The sequence below is a fragment of the Rhinoderma darwinii genome, chromosome 2 (genome assembly GCF_050947455.1).
Source record: "Rhinoderma darwinii isolate aRhiDar2 chromosome 2, aRhiDar2.hap1, whole genome shotgun sequence".
NCBI lineage: Eukaryota > Metazoa > Chordata > Amphibia > Anura > Rhinodermatidae > Rhinoderma > Rhinoderma darwinii.
The window spans coordinates 396,478,163-396,500,866 of record NC_134688.1 but is presented as its reverse complement, the minus strand read 5'-3'; the positions used below and the strand labels follow the sequence as shown (position 1 = coordinate 396,500,866).

The 22,704-nt window shown below is 40.7% G+C and overlaps 1 protein-coding gene across 3 annotated transcripts in view; it reads left to right on the top strand.

The window, feature by feature from the left end:
- Positions 1-22,704, top strand: part of POLA1 (DNA polymerase alpha 1, catalytic subunit) — a 335,037-nt gene that overhangs the window by 133,138 nt on the left and 179,195 nt on the right. For all 3 annotated transcript variants that reach the window (XM_075854008.1, XM_075854007.1, XM_075854009.1), the window contains exon 32: positions 21,727-21,908. In XM_075854008.1, coding sequence (XP_075710123.1) covers positions 21,727-21,908 — 182 coding nt within the window. The remainder of the gene's footprint in view (positions 1-21,726; positions 21,909-22,704) is intronic.

Genomic DNA, 22,704 nt, shown 5'->3' with positions numbered 1-22,704 from the left:
ATATAGTGATTCAAATAGGATAGTGCAAAATTATAGTCTCGGTATTCATAACCGTGAGAACAGAACACAAATTTATTAACAAGAAAAGACACACTGACTATCCAAGTTTTATCTATACGCTACAAATGTTCAAAGTGATTTCCATTGGTGACACTGCAGATGTCTAGGCGGTAGTCCAGTACTGTCCAGACACGTGCCAGCATATCCTTGGATATGGACTCCACTGTTTCAGTGATGCAGTGTCTCCGGTCGTTCAGATGCTGTGAGGTGGGGCAGATACACTGGGTCCTTGATGTAGCCCCACAGAAAGAAGTCGCAGGGTGTTAGATGTGGTGACTGTGGAGGCCAGCGCAACATTAGTGAATCGTTGTTTCCAGCGCGGCCGATCCAAAGTTCCGTAACAGTTTCATTCGGGTATCGGCGAACACCCAAATGAAAATGTGTAGGTGCACCATCCTGTTGATAGACTACGTTTGGCAGATCTTCCTCTATCTGTGGCATAAGCCGTTCCTTTAACATGTCCAGCTAGGAGTGGCCAGTGACCGTGTCCTCTCCAAAAAAGAAGAGTATGTAGACTTTGCGCCTGCTCATTGCACAGAACACGTTTACTTTGGGCTCGATAAGGTCACGTTGTTTTTATGAGCTCCAAATTCTAACATTGTGGCGATTGACCTTCCCACTGAGGTGAAAGGTAGCCTCATCGCAGAACACCAGCCTGTCAGCGAATTTGTACCCTTCCAATTGGCCCTGCAAGTCAATGCAAAAGTCGGTTTTGTCGTGTGGCTTCAGCTCCTGAAGAAGATGTAATCTGTATGGCTTCCATGCAGATGTTTTCGTGAGACACGCCATACCGTGGTTTGTGGCACCTGTAGTTCCATACCAGTCAGCCTGTTCGACTTTCTAGGACTGCGCTTGTACACGGCTGTAATCCGGTTCACGGTCCCTTCCGAAGTCTTTGGGCGGTCCGGACATTACCCCTGACATAAACAACAACCAGTCGTTTCGAATTGCTTCACCCAACGCGAAATGCAGTTTCTATGTGGAGCACATTTACCCAATTTATTCTTAAAATGTCACAGTACTGTCACAACAGACCCTGTAATTGCAAATTCCAACACGCAAAAAGGAGGGGTTTATTAAGCTAAAGGAAATTTGAAAATGTTAATAAATTAGTACCTCGATTTTTAATTGAAGACAGCCAGTAAAAATAACACTTTAGCCTCTAGGTGGCAGCACTGGCTACCGCTTAAAATTAAAAAGTGTTTCTTCTTTTTTATATCTGTAAAAGTTTTACCTAATTTATAACTTTAAATATATTTTATGTTTTTGATTAATTGGCCTTGCTAAAAAAAAAAAATTTTTACACCTTGCAAATATAAAGTATTACACCGAATGCCTGTTGTGTGACACTAAAATGTCCAAATACAATAGTCATTTCTCATAGCATTTCTAGCAATGTGGAAATTGCGGCATAAAAATGGTAGAAGTAAAGTTTTCTGATCCTACATTTGCATTCTGAATAAAAGAACTGTGATATACAATACAAAATAATTTAAGGTTTTCACAGCGTCTTCAACATGTTTGATTTTAAGACCATTACAAATAAATAATCCACTTTTCGAAAGAAAAAAAAAAGTGTAAATTCCATTTTCCCTCTCCAAGGGAGGGTATAAGATAAAAGGTTATGCTGCTGTCTACAGTGCTAAACGACACAAGCTGCCATGATCTGTAGAGTAAATCTGAAATAATTAACAGGGCCAATTGGCTTTGTCAGTGTCATGAAGTGATAATGGAGCTGGGTGCAGAAATGAGGCTTCGACTCGGCCAGTTCTCAGGGTCTTCTATTTCCATTGTCTCTTTTGAAGCGATAGTTGCAGCTTTTCCCCCTGGGAGCTCGGTGTTAAGGTTTTGTTTAGCAAACAGGGGGCCAAAGTGCCCTCCGGCAGGTGGATGCAGCCTGCCTGCCCCTAAGTTGAGACCGAGAACTGTACAGCATTTTAGGAGGGTGGTGTATCTTGGTCCTACTCCTCCCTGCTGTGCTTTTAGGGTAAAAAAAGAAAGAGAAAAAAAAAAAGACAATCCATGCTGAAGATAAACTGCTAAGATGAAATGACCTTTCCTTTCCTTTGTAAACTGCATTTCTGATACATGAAAATAGGTGTTGGACAATTACCACCTCCGCAAACTTCTTAAGCTGGACGGGAACATGACGTTACAAATGTATCCTTAGTTCTACTAGGCAAGTCATCTTTATTTTTTTTAATAGGTTAAAGTTTGCCTATTCTTTTAAAGAAGTAATAGAAACAATATTTGTTAAATGTCTCGACTATTGCAAATCGAAGGTTGTCAATCCAGGGTGTGTGTAATATATACACACACATATGTATATGTATATATATATGTATATATGTTATTTTTTAAACACTTCTCTAGAGTGTATGGAGTTAAAATAGATTCACAATTCTGTAGTCTGAGCTTTATGTGAAGACTATATTTTGAGGCATCCCCCCCCCCCCACCTTACTGCTATCTACTTTAACTTGACACAATAAATGAAGGAAAATACTTTTAACATGTAGATGTGTAGGCTGTGTCAAGAAAAGAGAAAATCTTTGATTATTCATTTGTTACCTATTTATGTTCGCCTTCACACACTTAGCAGCCAAGCAAGGGTTTTTCTACCAATTAACACCTTTTCTACACCAGGCTGCTCAAATTGGTGGAATATGCAAATTTTTCCCATGTCTGCAGATATTGGAGCTGCGCATTCAGCATTTCATTCCTGAACATCTCAAACCTAAGATAAAAATCTGGAGATCTATGAAGGAATATGCCCCACTTTATAAGTTCTAACCCCTATATTATACTTCTGGTTACAACAACAAATATTTTTTAATTGCAGTAGACCTCTGTGCCACATTTTTTAGACATCTTCTGCATTGAACAGTCATAGGAACGTATTAAAGGAGTGTATACTTTGAAAACCATTGCCATATTTGTTCTATATTTGCGCAACTAAACTTTGTTAAAGTACAAGCTTTCCATTTTTGAGGTTTTCTGTTGGCTGCTTCTTGCCAACAGACAGCACATACTGACAAAGTGGCAGCCTGTAGTCTGTAGCTAAGACTCAATTGACAGACTTTTAATTGTGATGCTGAATATCTGACCAAAAGGAAAGTTTTATATTGAAGGTATTAGTAAAGTAATAGTTAATGTTGTCTAATAGTATAAATGCATGAAGGAGGTCTCACACTTTCAATATAAACGTATTAAAATAAATACATTGACAAGTGATAGCTGCGATGGGGGGGGGGGGGGGGCGCAGCTGGGAAATAAGCCCTGCCTTTTTCTGGCATACTAATTTTTTTTTTCCCCCAAAAATATATTTTTATCATCATGAAAAGAATGCATTAACTAAAAGCATGACAAAAATACATGAGAAAAAATAAATACATCTAAATAAAGAAAATATCGAGGTAAGGAGGAAACATAGAAAAACAGACAGACGTATATTTATCAATACGATATGAGCAAGATAGACCCATATGGAATATAACTTAAAGAATTATTATTCCACTATAAATTTCATTAACCATAACTGTTTACTCTCCTTTTAAAAGTTTTTCATTCCAAACCAAAACTTTAACTATATATCCCTTAACCCCTATCCGCACCAGGACGTAACTGTCCGTCCTCGCGGGAGGTTACTTCCCGCACGAGGACGTACAGTTACTGAGATAATCCCGGTGCACACTGTCGGCGACAGTGTGCACCGGGAACCGGGAGGTCAGCTGTCGCCGACAGCTGACACTCCCCTCTTGCCGGGCAGCGGTCCTTTGCCGCTGATTTCGGCGCATTAACCCCTTAAATTCGGCGATCGGGTGCAATCGCCGAATTTTAGGGGTTTCTAACATATCGGCAGACCCCCGTCCGAAATCGCGGGGTCTGCCGATAGTATGGCAAACGGAAGCCAAACAATGGCTTCCGGGTCTGCCATGGACGGAAGCCCATCAGGACCAACCTTCGGCTGGTCCTGATAGGCTTCCTGTCAGAGTGACAGGAAGTCACTGTGTCGTTCCCGATGCACACTGTCGGCGACAGTGTGCATCGGGAACTTGGAGATCAGCTGTCCCCGACAGCTGACACTCTCCAGTGTTGCCGATCAGCGGCTCATCGCCGCTGATTTCGGCAATTAACCCGTTACATGCGGGGCTCGATTGCGATCTCCGCATGTAGCGGGTTTGTAGCGCATCAACGGCCCCCAAGTCTGCCATGAGGATCAGCCTCTGCTGATCCTCATAGACCAACTGTCAGAGTGACTATGACATCACACTGACAGTTGGAATACATTACACTACCTAGGTAGTGTAATTTATTCTAGCAGCGATCAGAGCTGCAGGTCAATAAAAAGTGTAAAAAGTAAAAAAAAGTTAATAAAAATGTTTTATAAAAGTGTAAAAATAAAAGGTTTTGTTTTCCTATAATAAGTCATTTATTATAGGGAAAAAATGAAAACGTTAAAAAAAAGTACACATATTTGGTATCGCCGCGTTCGTAACGACCCAATCTATGAAACTATAATGTTAATTTTTCCGCACGGTGAACGCCGCAAACAAAATAAACGGAAAACTGTCAGCATCTCTATTTTTTGGTCACCACCCCTCCCAAGATATAGAATAAAAAGTGATCAAAAAGTCGCATTTACCCCAAAATGGTACCAATAAAAACTACAACCCGGCCCGCAAAAAACAAGACCTCCCACAGCTTTTATGATGAAAAAATAAAAAAGTTACGGCTCAGAATAGCGTGTCCCAGAAAATAAATTATTTTATAGAAATGTAATTTTATTGTGCAAACACTGCAAAACGTAAAAAAAACTATACACATATGGTATCGGCGTAATCGTACCGACCGGCAGAATAAAGTAAAACGTAATTTATTGCGCACGGTGAACGCTGTAATAAATAAAGAATTTAAAGCGCCAAAATCGCTGTTTTTTGGTGACCTTAGCTCTAAAAAAGATCCTGAGGGGCCAAAATGCTCACTATACCCCTAGAAAAATTCCTTGAGGGGTGTAGATTCCAAAATGGGGTCACTTTTGGGGGGTTTCCACTGTTTTGGTCCCTCCGGGGCGTTGCAAACCCGACATGGCACTGAAAACCAATCCAGCAAAATCTGCGCTCCAAAATCCAAAAGGCGCTCCCTCCCTTCTGAGCCTTGCTGTGGGTCCAAACATCAGTTTACGACCACATATGGGGTATTGCCGTAATCGGGAGAAATTGCTTTACAAATCTTGGGGTGCTTTTTCTCCTTTATTCCTTGTAAAAATTAAAAAAATCTATGTTTCCACAGAAAAATAGGTGCTTTTCATCTTCACAGACTAATTCCACAAAAAAACATTGGGGTCAATATGCTAACTATACCCCTAGAAAAATGCCTTGAGGGGTGTAGTTTCCAAAATGGGGTCACTTTGGGGGGGTTTCGACTGTTTAGGTACCACAAAACCTCCTCAAACCTGACATGGTGCCTAAAATATATTCTAAAAAAAGGAGGCCCCAAAATCCCCCAAAAAATGAAATTTGTAAATTTCACCTCTACTTTGCCTTAATTCCTGTGAAACGCCTAAAGGGTTAAAATATTTTCTGAATGTGGTTTTGAATACCTTGAGGGGTACAGTTTTCAAAATGGGGTGATTTATTGGGACTTTCTAATATATAAGGCCCTCAAAGCCACTTCAGAACTGAACTGGTCCCTGAAAAAATAGCCTTTTGAAATTTTATTGAAAATATGAGAAATTGCTGCTAAAGTTCTAAGCCTCGTAACGTCCTAGAAAAATAAAAGTACGTGAAAAAAAATGATGCAAACATAAAGTAGACATATGGGGGATGTTAACTAGTAACTATTTTGTGTGGTATTACTATCTGTTTCACAAGCAAATACATTTAAATTTAGAAAAATTCTAATTTTTGCAAATTTTTGCTAAAATTTGAAGTTTTTCGCAAATAAATATTGAATTTATCGACCACATTTTTTCACTAACCTAAAGTACAATATGTCACGAGAAAACAATCTCAGAATCGCTTGGATAGGTAAAAGCATTCCGGAGTTATTACCACATAAAGTGACACATGTCAGATTTGAAAAAATCATCTGTGTCCACAAGGCCAAAACAGGCTGTGTCCTAAAGGGGTTAAACAAGGAAGATTCATTAATCCATAAGCTCCATCTACTATAATTGCTTATTCCTTTATCATAGCTCTCTACCCAACCAAAACTCCTACTGGCCTTGAATTGACCCAGATCTGGAATTTTATCTTACCGTCTCTAAAGATTAACCCCTTGAGGACACAGCCAATTTTTTCAAATCTGACGTCACTTTATGTGGTAATAACGCTGGAATGCTTTTATGTATCCAAGCGATTCTGACATTTTCTCGTGACACAATGTACTTTATGTTGGTGGTAAAATGTCACATTTGCAAAGCCACTGAGGGGCCAAAATAGTGCAAACCCCGCAAAAGTGACCCCATTTGGTAAACTACACCCCTCTGGGATTTATCTAGCGGTATAGTGAGCATTTTGAACCCACTGTTTTTGCTGAATTTATTGGAATTAGGCAGTGAAAATGTAAATCTACATTCTTTCCAATAAAATGTTGATTTTTTTTTATTTTCACAAGGAATAAAGGAGAATAAGCACCCCAACAATTGTAAAGCAATTTCTCCCGAGTACGGCAATACCCCATATGTGGTCATAAACTGCTGTTTGGACACACCGCAGGGCTCAGAATGGCAGGAGTGCTACTTGGCATATAGATTATGGTTGATTGTTTTGTGGGCGCCATGTCGCGTTTGCAGAGCCCCTGAGGTACCAGTACAGTAGAAACCCCACTCCATTTTGGAAGCTATACCCCTCAGGGTAATCATCTAGGGGTGTAGTGAGCATTTTGATCCCTCAGGTGTTTCACAGATTGTATTAGAATGAGGCAGTGAAAATGAAAAAATACATTTTTTCCCAAAAATATGTAGTTTTGCAACCAATTTTTTTTTCCACAAGGGGTAATGGGAGAAATTGGGTAACAAATTGTGTGGTGTTTTTTCTCCTGAGTACGGTAATACCCCATGTGTGGCCCTAAACTGCTGTTTGGGCATGTGGCAGAGCTCAAAATGGAAGGAGCGCCATTTGGCTTTTATAGCGCAGATTTTGCTGGACTGGTGTACGGGCGCCATGTCGCATTTGCAGAACTCCCTTAGGTACCAGAGTAGGGTGTAAAACCCTGGGAAGTGACCCCATTTTGTAAACTACACCCTCAAGGCATTTATCATTTGCCTGGACATATGACAGGGCTTAGGAGTGAAAGGCGCATGTGAGTCCTATTTTGGTGATTTTCGCAGCATTAGCCCACAATGGCAGGGCCCTGGAGTCAAATAGTAAAACATACCCCCAAGTAGTGACCCCCATTTTGGAAACTGCACTCCTCAAGGCATTTTTTAAAGGCTGTAGTGAGCATTTTGACCAGACAGGTTTTTTATTTTTTTTATTAGAAATGAATTCTCTGGATGTTGCAAAGTGAAAATTGCAAATTTCCACAGGTATTTGCCATTTTAGTGCACAATATGTTGTGCCCAGTTAGTGCCACTGAAGACAAATACCTCAAACTGTTAAGCGGGTTCTCCCGGGTATGGCGATGCCATATATGTGGACGTAAACTGCAGTTTTTGCACGCTGCAGGGCTCAGAAGGGAGGTAGCGCCATTTGGCTTTTGTAGCGCATATTTTGTTTGTTGGTAGTTTTGTTTAGGGTTTTGCTGGTATTTCAGTTTATGATGTGGGGGCATATGTGAGCTTTGCGGGGTACATCAGGGTATAATAATGGGGTAAATAAATAATTCATAGATATGTGGCCGGTGTCTCACTGATAAATGGTGCCCAATCTTATCCGCTTTTGTAACACGCTGCACATTTTGCATCGCCATATTCTTAGAGCCAGAACTTTTTTTTTTTCTCCACCGGAGCCGTGTGTGAGGGCTTATTTGTTTCGGACAATCTGTAGATTTCATTAGTACCATTTTGGGTTACATGCGATTTTTTTTTTTGATCACTTTTTATTTCATATTTTGGCAAGCAAGGTGACCAAAAACCAGCAATTCTGATGTTTTTTATTCTTTTACGGCGTTCGCCATGCCCTATGAATGACAATTTTACTTTATTCTGCGGGTCGGTACAATTACGGCGATACCATATGTATACAGTTTTTCTTATGTTTTGCAGCGTCTGCACAATAAAATCACTTTTGTTTCAAATTATTTATTTTTAGTGTCACCATATTCTGAGAGCCATAACTTTTTTATATTTCCGTCAATAATGCTGTGGGAGGGCTTGTTTTTTGCGGGACGGGCTGCAGTTTTTAATGGTATAATTTTGGGTTACATGCAACTTTTAGATCCCTTTTTTTTTTTTTTATTCTGTTTTTGGAGGGGTAGTGACTAACAAACGATTCTGGAGTAGTTTTTTATTTTATTATTTAACAGTGTTCACCATGCGGGTAAAATAGCGTGATATTATACCACAGATGTTTACTTTTTTTTTTAACGTTCTCCGTTTGTTCCTATAATAAAATACTTACTATGGGAAAAAGGCTGTTATAGTGTTTTTTAATATGAAACTTTTTTTTTTTTTAAATATTTTTTTTTTACAACATTTTTATTAACTTGTTTTAACTTTTTTTTTGTCCCACTAGAGGACAGGCATGAAGCCCTGATCACTATTCTAATACACTGCACTACCCACTAGCTCCGTTCCTGGCCGTTAGAGCAGGATATCGGCTGTGACAAACAGCTGGCGCCCGTGGCAGCCATCATGGTTGCCAACAGGCTAGAAGACACTTAGAAGCAGCAATTGCTTTGATCGCTGCATCTAAGGAGTTAATCGGCCGGATCAGAGCCTAGCTCCGGTCCTGGCCGTTACTTCGGGGTGTGGGACAGCCAATAATCGGTGCTGATTGCGCTGGCTCAGCTTCTGAGCCAGCTACATCACATACATCTTCTCATGGAGCTGTGATTGGTCAGTCTGCTGTGACTGACCAATCAGAGCAATCACCGGCCTGGGACAGCTGTGATTGGTCCCCTGCTGCCTTACTGTGCCGATCAACTGTCATAAACAGTTGACGGCACAGTTCTGTCACCCTGTCCTTTGACAGGGTGACCGTTTTTAGCCAGGATGCACCGGTACGTCCGGGTGCCTTAAAGCACTGCAATACAGGACGTACCGGTGCGTCCTGGTGTGGTAAGGGGTTAAGGTTAAATATCCAACCCAAACTCGATTTTAACACACTGCCTCCATATGTGCACTAAATCTCTTACTTCCCTGCAACTTTTATAACGTATCCTGGACTGATTTGGCACAAATGTTTACAACCTCGCAAGGTAGTGAAACCACCTTAACCCCTTAATGACCGGGCCATTTTGCACGTTAATGACCAAGGATTATTTTTTGTTTTTTCATGGTCGCATTCCAAGAGTAGTAACTTTTTTTTTTATTACGTCGACATAGCCGTATAAGGGCTTGTTTTTTGCGGGACGAGTTGTATTTTGTAATTGCACCATTTTTAGATGCTTACAATATATTGATTAACTTTTATTAACTTTATTTTAGGAGAGAATTGAAAATAAGCAGCTATTCCAGCATTAATTTTCACGTTATAAATTTACGCCGTTTACTATGCAGCGTAAATAACATGTTAACTTTATTCTATGGGTCGGCACGGTTACGGGGATACCAAATATGTAAAGGTTTTATGTTTTCCTACGTTTGCACAATAAAAACCCCTTTAGAAAAAAATTACTTGTTTTTGCATCGCCGCGTTCCAAGAGCCGTCATTTTTTTATTTTTCCGTCGATGTGGCCGTATGTGGGCTGGATTTTTGCGGGCCAATGTGTAGTTTTCATTAGTAATATTTTGGGGTACATAGGACTTATAGATTAACTTTTATTTAATTTTTTTATGGGCGGAATGGGAGAAAAGAGAGAATTTTGCCGTTGTTTTTTGCGGTTTTTTTGGACGCTGTTCATCCGGCGGTTTAATGTGTTCATTTTATTGGTCAAGTTGTTACGATCGCGGGGATACCATATATGTGTATGTGTGATTTGTTTTGACACTTTTACTGAATAAAACCACTTTTTGTGCAAAGAAAGTAGTTTTATTTGATTTTGACTGTAATTATTTAACTGACATTTTTTTTTTTTAAGTCCCACCAGGGGACTTAACTATGCGATGTGCCGATCGCATATATAATGCTTTGGTATACTTAGTATACCAAAGCATTATTGCCTGTCAGTGTAAAACTGACAGGCAACCTGTTAGGTCATGCCTCCGGCATCACCTAACAGGCAGTTGCGGAAGACAGACCTTGGGGGTCTTTGTTAGACCCCCGGCTGTCATGGAAACCCGACGGCGACCCGCGATTTGTTTGCGGGGGTGCCGATCGGGTGACAGAGGGAGCTCCCTCCCTCTGTCAAACACATTAGATGCCGCTGTCACTATTGACAGCGGCATTTAATGGGTTAAACTGCCGGAATCGGAGTGCGCTTCGATTCTGGCAGTTGCAGCAGGAGCCAGGCTGTGTATAACAGCCGTGCTCCTGCCGCTGATCGCGCGGGTACAGTGGCAGTACCCGCGCGATCACAGGACGGATATATCCGTCCTCCTGCGCGAACTAGCAGCTGCTGAGGACGGATATATCCGTCCTTCGGCGTTAAGGAGTTAAAGGGATCCGGTCACTGGCATTTCACCTATTGAACTCCACTCACTCCTCGGCCGCTGCTGTCAAAAGTTCATTGCCACTATCTCCTCTCCAAAACTCCTCCAACCGTAAATATCGGTCTGCAATAATTTTGCGCCTTTAATGGTAATAATCCGCCAGTTTCGTTTGTTAGTCTTCTTATGCCCGCCCACCGCCGAAATCTGGCCCGCCCTGAATGCCGAAATTTAGTCTAAGATAGCACGCATTCGCCTGTCCTGTATGGTCCGATGCCCTTCTCTGCTTCGTCCAGGCCTCAAATCTAGTTACTGCGCATGCGCTCCTATGGTGTCCCGTTTTTGCACGGACCAAAACAGGACATTGATGCACAGGATTTCGTGTGTGTGGGGGGAGTCGAAGAGCTGTCCCTCAAAAGTAAGGAGGCTGGGTTAGGAAATTCTAAATGTGGAATGGCTTGAGGAATGAAGATATGACTTATTTTCGAAAGAAAATATGACGCTCTTGTTCTTATTGGCATGCGGCACAGAGACACAAAAAAACTGGATACTAAAGGTACAGAGTCTACTTAGAAGATGATTATAGGTTACATAAAAATGATTTTTCGCCTACTTCCACCAGGTATTGCTGGTTTAATAAGTGAAATTCTGGTAACCGGTTCCCTTTTAATTGTACCTTTTTCACAGTCTCAATGTGAGTAATAAAAAGAGTATTTTGAACCGACCCACTAAGATCTTTCGGCCATTCCATCAACAAGTATTCTTCTTTCGAATCCCGTTCCCACTTCCTCATATACAGAAGTTTCCCATAAAATATTTACGAGATTGACTCTGTAAATAATAGAAAGTCCCCCTCTAATCTTTAATTTTCTCCTCCTCATCAAATTTTAATTTTTTTTTAACTTTAGAATAACATTTCTAATCTGAAGATGTTTTAGAAAATCCAAGACCTTTAGATTATACTTGAATCTCCAGTCCTCAAAAGCATATAAATGTGAATCCGTGTAGGTTTGTATTTGTGAGTGTCTATGCCCAGCAGAAGCCATGATCTATAAGAGAAGTGAGATAAAATAACGGAAATGTAATTTCACGTCTGATAGCTCCAGTTTAACCCAGCTTTCCTCGCTTTCCTTGACTTCCAAACCTTGACTGAATCTGAGATCATACATTACCTATGTGAGGGAGTGGGAAGACCCAGTTTACAAGCGATTAGCAATTCCTTTAAAGGCTATGTAAACCTTTGGTGTTTTTTTTTTAAAGTTAAGGTCGTCAGTCAGTGTGACTGGTGCAACTTAATAATTAGCTTTTATTAAAAATTATTTAAACTTTTTGAGATATCACTGCTCTGTATTCTCTATACAGAGCAGCTGAATCTTTCGTTATGACCTGAATCGGTCAGTCCCGCAGACCTGACGGGTTCAGTGTCAGCGGGTCCTCCGTGTTTCTGACACACACACAGGATCCACCTGTAATCTATCACATCTAAGTTATGAACTTAGATGTGATAATTACAGGTGGATCCTGTGTGTCAGAGCTGACCTGACGACAGCAGGATTTAGCCAACGATACAGCTGCCCTGTATAGAAAATACAGAGCAGCTGTATCTCAAAAATTAATAAAAAACTATTATAAAGTTGCACCAATCACACTGACCTGACCGTTTTATTAAAAAAATAAATATATATGTTATTCAAAGGTTTACATAGCCTTTAAGGACCATCCTTCTTCTAGCATCCCTTTCTCCAGCTGACCCCAAGATACCCTCTGGTCCTCTGTCTACCACATTACTATTATTTATAAAACTGAAGCTTAAAGGGGTATTCCGGAACTAAAAAATTACATTTATTTAAATAAAACAATGAAAAAGATATAACTTTCCAATGTACTTACGTTTCATCAGATGGCTGTAGCGTCGTATATCCTCCTCCGTCGCCGTCCCCTTAGCAATGCAAAATCTGCACTTCCTGTGCAGACCCGTCCATTTGGTCTTCTGCCTTGCTTCCGGTTTCCGGCTTTCACACTGTACGGTTACGTCAAAAATGACGTAACCGTACCACGTGCTTCTTTATTGAATTAGAGCATGCGTGGTGAACACACTCCACCGCGCATGCTCTGTGAAATTATGTGGCTGCGTCTTCAGCGGCCGTGTATATTACACTGCGCATGCGCAAGGTTGAAGGTGTGTAGCGGTGTGTATACGAAGTTGCAGGAATAACGGCCGTTTCGGCCGTCTTCCCGACAGGTGCAGGAGCTGTGACAGCTGCTGTCTCGTACAGCAGCTGCCGCAGCTCCTACAGCGGGGACCGATCGCTGTGTCCCCGCTGTCTAACCCCTTAAAAGCCGCGTTCTATAGAGATCGCGGGTTTTTAGGGGTTAAGTTACCATCGCCGGCCTGCTACACGATAGCGGCCGGCGATGGTTACTATGGCAACCGGACACCAAACAAAGGCGTCCGGCTATGCCATCGACGGAAGCCTAGTGGGTCCTGACAAAGTCAGGACCCACTATGCTTGCTGTCAGTGAATAGCTGACAGTTCTAATACACTGCACTACGGATGTAGTGCAGTGTATTAGAATAGCGATCAGGGCCTCCTGCCCTCAAGTCCCCTAGTGGGACAAAGTAATAAAGTAAAAAAAAAAGTTAAAAAAGATGTGTAAAAATAAGAAATTAAAAGTTAAAAAAATCCCCCTTTTTTTCCCTTATCAGTCCTTTTTTATTAATAAAAATATATAAATAAACGATACATAATTGGTATCGCCGCGTCCGTAACGGCCTGAACTACAAAATTATTTCGTTATTTATCCCGCGCGGTGAACGCCGTAAAAGAAAATAATAATATACCGTACCAAAATCACAATTGTTTGGTCACTTCACCTCCCAAAAAATGTATTAAAAATAGATCAAAAAGTTGCATGTACCTAAAAATGGTCCTGATCGAAACTACAGTTCGTTACGCAAAAAATAAGTCCTCGCACGGCTTTATTGATGGAAAAATCATAAAGTTCTGGCTCTTAGAATAAGGTAACACAAAAAGTGAATGATTGTTTACAAAACGTATTTTATTGTGCAAACGCCATAAGACATAAAAAAACTATAAACATCTGGTGTCACCGTAAGGCCGAGTTTACACGAGCGTGTGCGTTTTGTGCAAGCAAAAAGCGCGGCGTTTTGCGTGCGCAAAAAGCACTTAACAGCTCCGTGTGTCAGCCCTTTATGATGCGCGGCTGCGTGATTTTCGCGCAGCCGCCATCATTATGACACTCCGTTTGGATGTTTGTAAACAGAAAAGTACGTGGTGCTTTTCTGTTTTCATTCATCCTTTACAGTGCTGTTGCGTGAATCACGCGCGTCCCACGGAATTGCTTCCGTGCGACATGCGTGGTTTTCACACACCCATTGACTTCAATGGGTGCGTGATGCGCGAACAGCGCACAAATATAGGACGTCGTGCGTTTCACGCAGCGGACATACGCTGCGTGAAAATCACGTACCTGTCTGCACGGCCCCATAGAGTAACATAGGTCCCTGCGACGCGCGTTGCAAAAACGTATAATACGCTCGTGTAAATGAGCCCTAATCGTATCGCCCCATAGAATAAAGTGAATGTCATTTATAGCGCACGGTGAACGCTGTAACAAAAATAGAATTAAAAAACAATAGAATTGCTGTTTTTTAGTCACCGCGCCACTTAAAAATAGAATAAAAACTGATCAAAAAGCTGCATGCACCCCAAGAAAACTACAATGTATTCCTCAAGTGGTCTAGTTTCCAAAATGGGATCACCTTTTGGGGGTTTCCACTATTTTGGTACCACAAGACCTATTCAAACCGGACATGGTGCCTAATAAAAAGGCGGCCTCAAAATCCACTAGGTGCTCCTTTGCTTCTGAGGCCGGTGCTTCAGTCCATTACCGCCCGAGGGCCACATGTGGGATATTTCTACTGCAGAATCTGGACAATAAGTATTGAGTTGCGTTTCTCTGGTAAAACATTTTGTGCATAAACTTTCTAAATGCTGTTGTGAATACTTTGAGGGGTCTAGTTTCTAAAATGTCGTGTTTCATAGGGGTGTCTAATATATAGGCCCCTCAAAGCCACTTCAGAACTGAACTGGAAGCCCAAAAAAAATAATTAGGCAATACTTCGCTTCTATACGAACTAGTTAGCGATTCACAGTGTGATGAAGTAAGGCGAAGCAGCGCTTATACGAGCGGTGCACCCCCTTCAAACAGCCGATGACTTTTCAGTTCACAGGTAGCAGAGTTACATGATGGGGAATTTGTTTTCCTGTTGTGTAACTCTGCTACCTGTCAATGGAAAAATCAGCTGCCAGAGTGAAAAATGTTTCCACACAGAGGAGTACCGCAAAGAAACACCTGGGAATCAGACATGATGGACTAACATTTTTCCCTGTGGTGGATGACTTTTCAGTTGACAGGTAGCAGAGTTACATGAAGGGGAATTATTTTTCATCGATGGCTAGTTAGGAGCGCTGCTTCCCTTTAGTTTTTTCTTGCTCACTGTGAATCTCCGACACAGGATGCAGCGGCGATCCACAGGTATTGCTCCTTTTATCCCAATTCACACGTTCGAATTCAATTTTTTTTATTTTATATATATATATATATATATATATATATATATATATATAAAATACAGTATTTAAAACTAAGACTGTATAAACAGTTAATATACATTTAGAAAACTTATAATTATAAAGACCAAACTTTACGTATCATCATATAGGGTCAGTGTTGTTTAAAAACGCAGATATCCAGTGATTTCAGCTTGTGCTAGCAGTAATAGAATGAGAGCACCAAAATGAAGACTGAGATTGCAGAAGTTAGTAGAGCTGGGTGTAGTAGGCGGAGCAAGTGCACTGCTGCATGCACATTGCATGCTGGGACTAGAGCAGTGCATGCAGGGAGGAGAAACACAGGAAGAGAAGAGGAATGAACTTACTGAGCAAAACAAACCTCTCCAGGTAAACAATAGGGAGTAATGTTACTAAAACCATTTATTATCAAGAAAAAGCTAGACAGAGTGCACTAATATATTAATAGAGGAACATTGCATTGATTTAAAAAAAAAAATAAAGTATTGGAAAACCCCTTTAATAAGGAACCTCCATCCCCTCCACTAATTAGTGGCAACATTTTACTAGTGACTCTGGGCCATTCCCCACGCCAGATAAATCTGAGTAATAAAGTTTAAAGATGTTTAATAAATTTACCTGAAAGATAAATGGGATGATGACCAGCGTAGTTTGGGATCCCCGTTCTCGCGATCAGCTGGGGCTCTCAGCGATCAGACAATTATGACCCATCTGGTGGATAGGTGATCAATTTTGATTCTGGGAATACCTTTAGTTTTTACCGATATTATTCAAATCCTCCTAGACAATTTTTAGGAGTTTTGCAGAATTTACACATAGCATCTATTTAGCGTCGGATGCGATACGAATACCCAGATATGTCAGGCCATCCTCTGCCCATTCATATTCTTGTTTATTTTTTTTCCTGTTACTGATCCGATAGATCTATTGAGAATATCTGACATTTACGATCATTTAAATTTTGGAGTATACATCAATAGATTGCTTAATATACCACAAGAAATCGATCGGGTTCACACATGAAAAAATTATATTATCTGCATACAAAGTTGTTAAATGCGACTTACCATTTACTGTTACGCCCCATATATTTTCATTTGACACGTCCTGACAAACCAACTAATTAATAGCTTCGTTGAACATATGACCGGAAGCTGCGGCCGGAAGTCATCCTCTTACTTTCCGGCAGCGGCTTCCGGTCCACATGAAAATGGCGCTGGATTTCGCTCTACGAACGAGCTTAGTTTTGGTCTGTGCGGGAGTGGCGCATGCGCCGTTCCCACACAGACGGCGTACGCTTCTGAGAATGGAACGGCTCCCGTTCGCATTCTCTATGTGGTTGTATCTGCTGTATTCCATCTCTGTATGTGTCGTTAATAGAGAAGTAAAAGTAAGAACACAGTAAAAAGTTTAGTCACAACACTAATAAATAACATTTTTGTTTATATTTTATTAAAAGCAATATAATAAAAAAAAAAAAATTCATGACACCTTCTCTTTTAAATGTTGGTTTGTTTTTTTGTTAAATTCAGATGTGGCTGCAGTTTCACCCTTCACTCCGTGCTACCACGTACTACAAGCTGCAGAGCCACTTTTTTTGTTAGGCTTTATTACAAAATGTTATCTAATCAGACCAATGTTCATTTAAATTGATGCGGGTAAATTGGCAATCTGGTATCTGAGGGTGCTTTCATAGGTGCCAGTTGGCTGCAGTTTTTGAAGGCAGTGCAAGGAGTGAATGGTAAAGGGAAGGAAAGTTTATAGGAAAGATTCTACTTCTTTTTTTAATCCACTCCTTGTTTTCAAAAACGGCATCAGAACTGCACCTATGAAGACACCTTAACTCGTATGCAAGAAAATGAATCTGCCATGCTTAAAAATTACCTGACCATTATCGCTATGATTGTAGCATGTTGACCGTATCTGAAAAAGATCTCTATATGTGGCCATACATTGATTTCGATCATCCCAAACAACAGTCTTAGAGAATTGTTGTCCATCGATGGTCTCTTTTTCACAGAACGATCATGTTTTTCAAGACCAACCGCCGAATTCTGTCTGATACTCAATCTGACGTGTTGGATTTTTGCGATCATTTGTTGTGAACGGTCTATACATAAATCTTTTGTTTCCTACAACTGTTAATATGTTAAAAGCATGTTCTAATAAATGACACAAAAGCTTGTTCCCAGCCAAATGAGTGTCTCAAACAACATGGTCAAGCTGACGTTATAAATTTAATCATATCAATTTTCCCGCCCACGACAGATTTTATGCAGACTTCATTTTCTATGTTTTTTTCTGTTACCCTCATTTGTTTTGCCGATTGACTACAATGAGTGTTCGGCAATCTCTTCGGCAGTTCAATATCACTAATGGAAGACCACCTTAATATAACTCCATTATAGAGCATAACAAGGTATTATTTTGAAGGTTAGAAAATAAGGAAAACAAAAATTAGTTGTGCATGCGGCCAGTATAGACCAGCCTTCCAAATATTAAACTTGATCTGATTGGTCAGAAATCTGTGTGCAAACCAAGCCTTAAAGAGGCATGAGATCGGCGCTATAATGTAGGGGACAGCAGTGCTTTTTATTTAGAAAAACAATCTATTTTTACCACATTATGAGCGATTACTTTCTTAATGCCCAACTGGGGGCGTGTTTTTACTTTAGACCAAGTGGGCGTGGTACAGAGAAGTATTTAAGGCTGACCAATCAGCGTCATTCACTTCTCTCCATTCATTTCCTCAGCGCTTAGGGATCCTGCTAGATCAGTATATTCTGTCTTATACTGACACATTAACATTACTGAAGTGTTTAGACAGTGAATAGACATTCCTTCCAGCCAAGACGGGATGTCTATTCACAATTCCGACACTTCAGTAACGTTTCTGTGGTACTTACAGCAGAACAAGGGTAATCTCTCTGTAACCTGTCATTTACAGCGTTACAGCAGCATTTTTTTTTCTTAATGATTGCAATTGGGAAATTAATTTGCGTAATATTTAAGCGTTCGACAATCTCTTTAAGGCCCATACGTTTCGGAGCAATTGTAATGATGCTTACCCCATGTAAAGGCATAAAACAATATTATGAATATTCATATCGGACCTAAAAATAATCGTGGTCGGCAGCACATCTCCACGTGTAAACGGAATGTGATCCCGAAAATGATGTGACGTTATGGGGATGAACGATTTTGTTTTTTACCCCATACAGTTCAACAATTGCTCCATGTAAATGGAGCTCAATGAGCACTGATTTACATGCCACATAGTCGATCGGTGCTCGTTTAATGGCATATATCTGCCACTGTAAAAGGGCGTTACCTCTCTACTGTGTAGACCCTAGCAAACATCCCCGTATGTCATCTACCTAGACCCCTGTGAATATGGTGGTGTAGTGCGGATTTGAATAATTAAGGTATACTATTATTGCATCTGAATTTTCAGGTTTTAGGCCCTGTTCATACGGCATGCGTTTGACACGTGTTTCGGCGCGTTTTACGTCCCGAAAAACACTTTAAAAATGCATGATTTAAGCTTCCATTTCACATCCATGGGAAAGCGCATTGTTAGTGCATACAATACGTTTGTTTCCGCGAGCGTATTTAAAAAAAGTAGTCAGGGCAATTCTTTGGCGTGTGAAACGCATCTCCCGTAATCAATGAGTCCTAATTACGTGCCGAAAAAAAGCGCTGGAAGGGCGCACAAAACGCGTTAAACAAGTCAAACGCCTGTATTTTAAAAAGCGCTTTACAAAAATTTCAGCTTTTTTTAAAAGTTTACACGTCGGTTTATGAGCGCCGTGTGAACAAGGTCTTAGAGAATATAGGTTTTAAAGGATTGACTTTCGGTACGTTATACATTTAAATATACGAAGTTGGATGTATTGATTTTTTGAGACTGTTTGCAAATGATAAGCCTAACACAATTATCTGATGTTTTTGTTTCTCCACCACTTTAGGGTCCCATTCCCCATCCCGATCTAGGCTGTGAAAACTAGCGCCGATCAATAAGTTTTTTTGATCCGTGCTCATTTGCTCCTTTCTCAAGAAGCAATCAATTGGTTATGTATGGGAGGAGCGATAGTTACTACGATCGCTCGTCCCCATACATTTCCATCATGTCGGCAGCACATCTCCGGGTTGACTCAACGATAATATTTAATTCTGTATAATCTAGCAGATCAGCCGATGAACGAGCGTTTGCTGGTTCATCGATTGATCGTCGCCCTGTTTACACAGGGCAATGATCGGAAAACGATTGTTTATATGAACGCTTGTTTGCCCAATCATTGGCCCTTGTAAAAGGGCCTTTAGAGTTTCTCCTGTTTTTGTGTACCTTTGCATTTGATGTCTCTCACTATATTTACGAATGGCATATAGACAAATAACCAGTTTATTTAAGGAGATATGTCTAATTAAAATTTCACTCTTATATGGTATTTTTTAGCCCAAGTGTTACTACCGATTAGCCTTCATACTTATACCATTATTATGCTTTCAATTTGCATAATGCTTCCTGTCAGTACACCACACAAGTAATATTACATACTAGAGAAACATTAGCTATTCAATACTCTCCTACAAATCCTCAATTAAAGTTGATATGGCTTCTCATTGGACTCTGACAGGGAGAGAGCAAAGCTTTAAGTGATTGGCATTCATTGTGCTTACCATGTTGTAAAAATAAACGCTTAAATGTTAAATGATCGCTTAATGTTAAATGGCGTTGACTTTTTGTTAAATCCATTTGGACGCGTTTTTTTTGTTTGGTTTAGCGGTTAGGTAAACCCTGTACTAAACTGCTTTATGATGTTCTATGGGCAGTGAGGACAACAAACAAGAGCAGTAACCATCATGCTGTTGTTTTTACTGAGTTTTTAGGCATTACACTAGACAATATGTTGTCTATTTTTTCCATTATTATATGTACATAAAACAAGGCCAGGTATAATGCTCTTTTTTTTAATTGGAAAACAATATTAAAAATAAATCTGCATATTTGGCCCTTTCCTTAAAGAGGCTCGGTCACCAGATTTTCAAACCCCTATCTCGTATTGCAGCAGATCGGCGCTGCAATATAGATTACAGTAACGTTTTTTTGTTTTTTTCAAAAACGAGCATTTTTGGCCAAGTTATGAGCATTTTTATCTTTATGCAAATGAGCCTTTCTTAAGTACAACTGGGCGTGTTTAAAGTTAAGTACAAGTGGGCGTGTATTGTGCGTTTTTACTTGTTTTACTAGCTGGGCGTTGTGAATTGAAGTGTATGATGCTGACGAATCAGCATCATCCACTTCTCTTCGTTACCACCCAGCTTCTGGCAGTGCACAGACACACAGCGTGTTCTCGAGAGATCACGCTGTGACGTCACTTCCTGCCCCAGGTCCTGCATCGTGTCGGACGAGCGGGGACACATCGGCACCAGGCGACAGAGGCTACAGTTGATTCTGCAGCAGCATCGGCGTTTGCAGGTAAGTCGATGTAGCCTCTGTCGCCTGGTGCCGATGTGTCCTCGCTCGTCCGACACGATGCAGGACCTGAGGCAGGAAGTGACGTCGCAGCGTGATCTCTCGAGAGCACGCTGTGTGTCAGTGCACTGCCAGAAGCTGGGTGTTAACGAAGGGAAGTGGATGATGCTGATTCATCAGCATCATACACTTCTATTCACAACGCCCAGCTAGTAAAACAAGTAAAAACGACCAGATGTACACACACAATACACGCCCACTTGTACTTAACTTTAAACATGCCCAGTTGTACATAAGAGGCTCATTTGCATAAATATAAAAATGCTCATAACTTGGCCAAAAATGCTAGTTTTTGGAAAAAAACAAACTTTACTGTAATCTATATTGCAGCGCCGATCTGCTGCAATACGAGATAGGGGTTTGAAAATCTGGTGACAGAGCCTCTTTAAGTGACAGTTTGTTCTATACTGGATTGTTCTCAAATTATATTTGACTCCCTCACACAATTTAAACAGGCTCCCGAGATGGCTATACACATGGGCATGTAATTAGGCGGCGTTCGCTTTTGGAGGACAGTCGGACTTTCCGCATAGACAGAAAATTGTCAGATTTTATCTATCGATGGCATTTTCCACCAAAAATCTTTTATATGGCGCCATGTAGCAGGAGTGGTAAAGAGAAGGAATGATTTAAACCTATCCGTATTCAGCTTATTGTGAGAGTAGTAAGGAAGAGATTGCTAGAGTCAGGGATTTCATAAAAGAGAAGTACATAAAGATGTCATTGATCCTAATAGAAGGTATATACCACTGCGACTGTTTTCTTTTTAGCAAGCAAAAATTAGTAAAGCATTTTATTTAAATCTGCTTATATTTATAATAGGACTTGACCCTTCTCAGTTTCGAGTTCAGCAGCACTATCAGAAAGATGAGGAGAATGATGCTTTGCTTGGTGGTCCAGCTCAACTAACCGATGAAGAGAAGTACAGAGACTGCGAACGATTCAAGTGCTGCTGCCCAAAGTGTGAAACCGAGAACATATATAACAACGTCTTTGATGGATCGGTTAGTAGCATAAGTTCATCAGTCATCTAACGGCTTTTCCCCCTTTATGTTTTAAATGTATGCTTAAAGGCTATGGACATCTTTTGCACTGAAATTTTTTTATTGTTCAATTGCTTACTAAATGCAAACATAAGAAACTTTCTATAATAGTCCTCATTAACAATTTTCTATCATTTTGTTGCTATAGAGTCTGTGCATCTCCTGTAGATCACTGGCTGTGCTACTTTTTCTAAATCAATTCCTCCATTTCTCCTGACAGGCTGACGTAATCTGCTCTCCCCCCTCCCTTCCCTCAGTATTGGAGATAGCAGCAGGGAATGGGAGGTGGTTTGTACACAGCAGATCAGAGAGTGGAGAGGAAGGAAAGCAGAATTTTGTGGCAGATTTGGAACTGCCAGCGTGTTCTTAACGCTTTTTTTCCTGCATTTTGTTGCTGTGTTTTTTGGCCGTGGTCATTGAATGTAATACAGGGACCACGGGGAAAATACTCGGAAACCAGCGCTGCAGGTTTTTTCTGCCTCCCATTGATTTCAATAGGAGGTGAGAGGCGGAAATCGCTGCTTTATTTTTTTCCATTACTAGCAGCCCGGGGAAAAAAATGCCTTCACACGGTCCGTTGAAAGAACGGCTGTGGGAACGGCCACATTGAGTTACATAGGTCCGTGGGACGGCCGCTGTTTCAACGGCCGTCCCACGGACGTTAAACATGTTCGTGTAAATAATGCCTCAGTGTTCAGGGAGGGAAGATCACACAGGCTGAACTGTATCAACGTGTAGATAGGGAGTAGTGCAGAGG